The sequence below is a fragment of the Nyctereutes procyonoides genome, unplaced genomic scaffold (genome assembly GCF_905146905.1).
Source record: "Nyctereutes procyonoides isolate TBG_1078 unplaced genomic scaffold, NYPRO_anot_genome, whole genome shotgun sequence".
Taxonomy (NCBI): Eukaryota; Metazoa; Chordata; class Mammalia; order Carnivora; family Canidae; genus Nyctereutes; species Nyctereutes procyonoides.
In genome coordinates, this window is record NW_026575125.1 from 29729658 (window position 1) to 29737246 (window position 7589).

The 7589-nt window shown below is 34.4% G+C and overlaps 1 protein-coding gene across 1 annotated transcript; it reads left to right on the forward strand.

Moving 5' to 3' along the window:
* Positions 1–3954: 3954 nt before the first annotated feature.
* LOC129517865 (RNA-binding motif, single-stranded-interacting protein 2-like) lies at positions 3955–4944 on the forward strand. The gene is made up of 3 exons (XM_055338002.1): positions 3955–3969; positions 4020–4254; positions 4580–4944. Exons 1-3 carry the CDS (start codon positions 3955–3957, stop codon positions 4942–4944), a joined length of 615 nt encoding a protein of 204 aa, XP_055193977.1.
* The last annotated feature ends 2645 nt before the right edge of the window (positions 4945–7589 follow it).

Sequence of the window (7589 nt, forward strand, 5' to 3'; positions counted from 1 at the left end):
GTCCTGCAGGACTGGGATCTGGGGAGCCAAAACCTTGGCTGCATTCCAGGAAGAATAAGGGATAACCCTCTTTGGGAAACTCCCTTACATTGGACTGAAAGAAAGCAAAATATACCACCCCAAAATATTCCTCTTTGGCATATTGATTATTTTAAGCTAGTTATTTTTAAGAAACAGCAGACACAGGTGAAGCTCTGAAAACTGAATAGAACTTACTCTTTTGTAAGAAATATTTACATTTATAGAGAAATCTCCATTTGTAAGGGTTACTCTTTCTCTGTATCAAGAAGAGAAAATTGACTCTAAATCTCTAGAAACTCTTATACAGAAGGCAGTGACTTAAATCTACATAACAACCTTACTCTTATATATTGTCCTTTTCCCTGTAGCCTCTCATAACTGACTCCCCAGGCACAACATCTTTTGTTTTTAGCTGGAGATGAGATTTAAGATGTGACTTGGGTGATTCAGACAAATTACTCAGTTTTTCTGGGTCTCTACCATGTATATATGAGGTATACATGCTATTAAACTTTTTGTTTTTCTCTTGTTAATCTTTTTATTACAGGAGGATCTCAGCCAAGAACCTAGAAGAGTAGAGGGAAAATTATTTTTCCTTTCCCAAAGACATTGAAAATTCACTCAGAGCCAGGATCTATAATCTTTCCCATTGGTTCCCATTTTTATTCATCAATGCTTCCTTGATTGCTTTGAGAGGTTACTTCTACCTTCCTTCTAGTATCCTAGCTCTTAAAAACAAAAGCCATAGTAAGTACACCTGAGTTGGAGAATCACAATTGTTCTCTCTACAGGAAAAGATTGCAGAACTGAAAGAAAAGATAGTGCTCACACATACGTGTTTAAATTCACTTATGAGGATTCTGGAAAGGAAATGTCTCTTGATCACTCCCAGACTGATTCAGAATGAAGACTCTGGTACCAACTTCAGCCTTTATTGTGATATTAAAAGAGAGGTTCTGCTAGATTATTTTTCAAGAATGACTGGCTTGAAGAATTGGGGAGGGGCACCTGGGTGGCTCAGTCAGTTAAGCATTGGACTCTTGATTTTGTCTCAGGTCATGATCTCAGGGTTGTGAGACTGAGCCCCACATCAGGCTCTGTGCTCATGGAGCCTACTTAAGATTCTCTCTCCCTCTCCCCAAACCTCCTTGCACAGTGCATACCCACATGCACACACATTCTCTTTCAGGAAAAAAAAATAATGGGGGAAAATGTGGTTTATTAAACTTACCTTTGGATTTATTTAATGAATCTTTATAAAGCTATTACTCAAAGGTAAAAAACTAAGGAATCTTTTGTTTAGATTTCATAGCTAGTTTGTCTTAGGAAATCACTTTAGCTTCTTGTTAATTTCACAATATTTATTGTGTTAAAAATCTTTTATCACGAATTTAAAGTTTATGAGACAATGTTTCATGTGTACTCTGGTCCACAGATTCATGGTTGGTCTGTAAATAGAATTGAAATTCAGATTGACTACTATTAACTCTTCACAGAGCAATTATTATATAAATGAACCAATTTTTTTCCTTAAGTAAAATATTCTGCATATTCTATAGGTAATATCCAGTAAGTTGACTAAATGGTATTTGTCTCCCGTTTCAGTAGTAAATAACTAAATGTAATGCATAATATGAAGTAGATGATAAAGCATATAAAACATATTCAGTGAAATGCTGTTTTTTTCATATTATGTTTTACATATTAGTTTGACAGATTCCTTCTGATTTAGCTTATGTAGTTTTATTACTACATTTTTACCATCATATTTAGCAATGTATCAGGAATGTCATAAATTACATTATTTTAAGCTCATCTATGGAAAAAAATAAGCATGAGTCACATGGAATATGTTTTGGCTAAGAAAATACAATGTTGAATAAATGCTTTTGTTTTTCTTAAAAAATTAAATAATGATATTTATGTTCCTACTTTTGGGGCAATTAAGCCAATGAAAATTAGGAATTAAATTTAAATGAAATAAGCTAATGAAGAGCGAATTTTATGGCTATGTAGGGTGCCTGAGGGAAAAAAAACAACAAAACTTATGTGAAACATGTATGAGGAATATTATGAAAATTTACTGAAAGAGCTAAACAAATAGAAATAATGGATAGGAAGATTCAGTGTCAAATACTCAATTGTCTGAAATGCAATTCAAACAAATATCTCAATTGCCTTTCATGGATTCTGAGACCCTGAGCTTGTGGTAATTGGAAACAAACTATATAGGAAATGGCAAAAGAAATAGCCAAGCTATTCTTAAAAGAGAAAACAAAAGCTGGAGAGGGACACATATTCTGCTAGAAAATGAGATGATACCAATAAGTAGTCATTTAAAAGTCCTATACTAACATAGGGGCAAACAAGTAGAAATGGATGCAACCATTTAATAATATCAGATTTTATAAATTTGGGTGGTGGTGGTGGTGGTATCACAGTATTTATTAAGTTTTATAATAACATATATGTTACGTGTATTCTTCTTTATGGTATATTATTTATCTTTGATGCACATTGTCTCAGACCTTAGCTGGGCAGAAATTCAAGACCAACTTAGCAGGTGGATCTGGCTTAGGGTATCTCATGATGTTTGGTCACATGTCAGCCAGGGCTGCCAATATCTTAAGAATTGACTAGAGCTAGGAAATCTGCATCTATGGTGCCTCACTCACATGCTTAATGCTGTATTTTGGAAGGAGGACTCAGTTCTTTCTTACTGAATTCTTCTTACTGGGCCTACATGGGCTGCTTCATTTTTTTTGTTTTGTTTTATTGCCATGTGTCAGCTGGCTTCTCCCAGAAGAAGTGATTGAAGAGAAAGCAAGGTAGAAACTATAATACCTCTTATGACCTAGCTTTTGAAGTCATACACCATGAGACACCTATTGAATAGGGGAGGAAACTACACAAGAGCATAAATATCTAAAATGTGGAGTACTGGATGCCATCTTGGGTGTTGGTTATTATAGTACATTTCATATATTACATTTTAAAAATAAAGAAAAATATCTTTCCTGAGCAATGGAATACCAACTAATCTCACCAATTATGCTCTGAATACCCTGAAAGAATGCAATTTATATAATTATCTATTAAGCCATAACCTCACCCACAAGAAAAAATGCCACAGGGCTTATACGAAATATTTACTCATTGACTGACTTATATAAAATAAATTTATCTAAAAGTGTTGGGTACCTTGATAAATAGGAAAAGCTTGATATCTTTACATGACCAAATGCTGCCATAATATGACAGACCATTTTCATTTCCAGTATTTTGTTTGAGGTTTGAACATACCTTTTTTCTGCATAAAAGTCAATGATTTTTGAAGAGTATTTTGGCCATTCCATCTATAATCTATATCTATATGTTACAGTACATATGAGAAAATGATAGTGTGACATTAAGTAAGTTATATTTATACCTAGACCCTAACAAATTTAACTTTTAAAGGAATATTGCAATAAAAAATATGCTTAGTTCTTTCTATATTTACTTCAAAAACAGTAAAATTAGTGTTATTTCTCCTTTGAAATATGGATATAAGTGTTGAGTAAGCATAGTTAATGGAATTTTGCATACTCACATATATCCTCTTGATCAAATAAAGTATAGTAAAACTATGAAGTTCAGTATTGTATTTGGAGCCAAAATGTTTTTGGTTTCTCCTCTGATGTAACAGAACTTTTCTATGCTGTTACAGGAGAGTTTTCATCTTTTACTTGGAAAATTGCAACACTAGCTAGTACATAAGTCAAGTCTTAACACATTTAACATTTGCTTATTGAAACCAATGTCATAAAGTCAAATGGGTAGTCAATTTATTAAATTAAAATTTGATATGAGGTTCACCCTTGTTGTACAATAGCATTAATGGCCTCCCTCTTCTGTTCTTGGAACAGCAGCTCTCTGTCATGCTGAGCTGCTATGAAGCCCCTGCCGGTAAGTTCATAAGAGCTTAAAACTGTCATCACCACTCCAACTCTTATCAGGGCATAAAAATAGTTGAAGCAGATCACCCAGGAAAGCTCTTCATTGGTGGCCTTAATACAAAAACAATTGAGAAATCCCTTGAAACAGTATTTGACAAATATGGCAAAATAGTAGAAGTTATATTGATGAAAGATCATGAAACCAACAAATCAAGAGAATTTGCTTTTGTCACATTTGAAAGCCCAGCAGATGCTAAGGATGCAGCCAGAGATGTGAATGGAAAGTCCTTATACCAAAAAGCCATCAAGGTAGAACAAACCACTAAACCATCATTTGAAAGTGATAGATGTGAACCACCTCTACCTCCAAAAAGCAGAGGCCGTCCAAGAGGTCTCAGAGGTGGAGGAGGAGGAAGGGGAGGAATCAGGGGACCTCTTTCATGGAGGGGACACATGGATAATGGTGGCTATTCTATGAATCTTAACATAAATTATTCCAGGGGACCACTTCCAATAAAAAAAGGGACCACCACCACAAAGTGGCTGTCTTCCTCCTAAAGATTTGCCTCTTCAGGACCAGTTCACAGCAGCAGTGGAATGGAAGGAAGGGCTCTGGTGCAATATGGAAGAGATAGTTATGGAGATACACCTTGAAGGGAACCCCTGCCCTCTTGTAGAGATGTTTATTTCTCCCCAAGAGATGATGGGCATTCTACTAAAGACAGCATTTCAAGCACAGATTACCCAAGTTCTCCTGATACAAAAGATTAAGCACCACCACCAAGAGATTATATTTACTGTGACTCTGGTCATTCTAGTTCACATGATGACTACCCATCAAGAGGCTATAGTGATAGAGATGGCTATGGTCCTGATTCTAACTATTCAGATCATCCAAGTGGAGGTTCCTACAGAGATTCATATGAGAGTTATGGTAACTCATGTGATGCCCCCCTACAAGAGGGCCCCTGCCATCTTATGGTGAATGCAGTCTCTGTGATGATTGCAGCAGCTCATATGATGGATATGGCAGAAAGCAAGACAGGCAGCTGAAGTGATCTCTACTCAAGTGGTAATGATTAGGATGGCAGACAAGAAAGAGGGCTTCCCCCTTCTATGGAAAGGAAGTACTCTCCTCCATGTGATTCCTACAACACTTCAAGCTGTAGAGCACCGAGAGGTGGTGGCTGTGGAGGAAGCTGATCTGATAGAGGGAGAGGCAGAAGCAGATATTAAAAACCAAACTTTGGACCAAAATCCCCATTCAAAAAAACAAACAAGGAAACAAACCAAGAAAAACCCAATGACTATTAAAAGGAAAAAATGTGTTACCTTTTTAAAATTTCCTGTGAAGTTCTCATACCATTATTTTTATGTCTTTGTGAGGGGAAAAAAGTAAACTTTTTTAACCTTTCTTGACTTTATGACATTGCTTTTGGCAAGCAAATGTTAAATGTGTTAAGACCTGACTTCTGCACTAGTGTTGTATTTTCCAAATAAAAGTGTCCCAAAAGGCCACTTTCTATATCTGATTTTTCCCAGTAAATGAGGCAAACAATTCTAAGACCTTCCACAAACATCTAGCCATCTAAAATGGAGAGGTAAATCCTTCTGCCTGTACAAACAAGCTAGCTAATAGAGGATGGTAGGAGTATACTACTCTTAGGATTTCAGAGTGTCTTCAAACTGAAATCTCAATGTTCTCAGTATGAAAAACCTGAGATCAGATGCTTATGTAAGAAAAGTGCTCTTTGCCCAGTAAATCCAAAAAAAGTAAATGGATAATTCTGGCCATATTTTGCCTTTCTGATATTTCCTTGGAATCTACAGGAACCTCCCCTTTCCCCTCTCCCAAAAATACCATTTAAGTGTGTGCTAAGCAACTACAGAACACTAAATAAAAAGTTTGCCCAAAACCAAAAAATAAAAAATTTAATATGACTTCAATCTTCTTAAATTTATTAAGACTTGTTTTCTGACCTATCATATGATCTATCCTTGAAAATGTTCCATGTGGACTTGAGAAGAGGTGTATCCTGCTGCTGTTGTATGGAATGTTCTATATTATATCTGTTAGTTTTATTTAGAGTATAGTTCAAGTTCAATGTCTGCTTATTGATTTTCTGTCTGGATGACCTATTCATTGCTGAATGTGGAGTTTTGAAGCCCCCTACTAGTATTATATCATTATCTATTTCTTTCTTCATAACTTAATATTTGCTTAATATATTTTGATGCTCCTCTGTTGGGTGCATATAAATTCACAATTGTTACATCCTCTTGATAAATTGACCTCTTTATCATTATATAATTACCTTATTTGTTTCTTGTTACTGCTTTTGGCTTAAAGTCTATTTTGACTGATGTAAGTATAATTTGCCCTTCCCTCTTTGGTTTTTATTTTCTTGTAATATCTTTTTCTGTCCCTTTTCTTTAAACGTATATGTGTCATTAAAGCTGAAGTGAGTTTCTGGTAGATAGCATATAGTTGGGTCTTGTGTTTTTTTCATCCAGCTATTTTATGTCTTTTGATGGTAGAATTCAGTCTATTTATATTTAATTATTGGTAGATAAGAACTTGCTAATATCATCTTGTTTTCTGGTTGTTTAGTAGTTCTCTTGTCCATGTTTTTCTCTTTTGCCATGTTCCTTTGTGATTTGATGATTTTTCTGTATTGGTATACTTTGATTCCCTCCACTTTGTCTTTTGTGAACCTACTATAGATTTTTACTTTGTGGTTACCCGGAGGATTACATAAAACATTTTAAAGATACAAGTCTTGTTTATACTGTTAACAACTAAACTTCAATAGCCTACAAAAACTACACTTTACTCAACCCATTTATTTTTTGTTTATTGAAATATATTTGGCATATAGCAATGTGTAATTTAAGGCATACAATGTGTTAATTTGACACATTTATATTTTGAAATATGATTGCAGTTATAGAATTAGCTACCACCTTATCATGTTACATAATTATCCTTTGGGTTTTTTTGTGCTAGATATAAATAAGATCTAGTCTCTTAGCAAGTTTGATGTGTTTATTATATAATGTTGTCAATAATCACCATACTGTGCATTAGATCACCAGGACTTATTTATTTGCTAGTTACAAATTTATAACATTCAAACAATATCTCTCTCAATCCCTCCAGGCCCTGGCAACCACCATTTTATTGGTTTTATGAATTTGCCTTTTTCTTAGATTCCATATATAAGTGATACCGTACTGCATTCGTCTTTCTCTGTCTGATTTATCTCACTTTCTCTGTCTGACTATGTCTTCAATGTCCATCCATCTCACAAATGACAGGGCTTACTACTTCCTCATAGCTGAATAACATTTTATTATATATATAAAAGTTATATTAATAATTTATATATATATATACATATATATGTATATATATAACTTCTTTACCCATTCATCTGTTAATAGGCACTTAAGTTTTCTCCATATCTTTGGCTATTGGGAATAATGCTGCAATAAACATGGTAATGCATATATATCCCCTTGATATCTTGTTTTCATTTCCTTTGAGTATATTCTAAGATGTGGAATTGCTAGATGATTTAGTTGAACTATTTTTAATTTTTTGAGGAACCTCCATATTGTTTTCTATAG

Excerpts from the sequence above, each read along its gene's own strand:
- LOC129517865 (XM_055338002.1), top strand. Across the intron at positions 4,255-4,579 it reads GAATGGAAAGTCCTTATACC|ATATGGAAGAGATAGTTATG; the intron begins AAAAAGCCATCA and ends GGCTCTGGTGCA.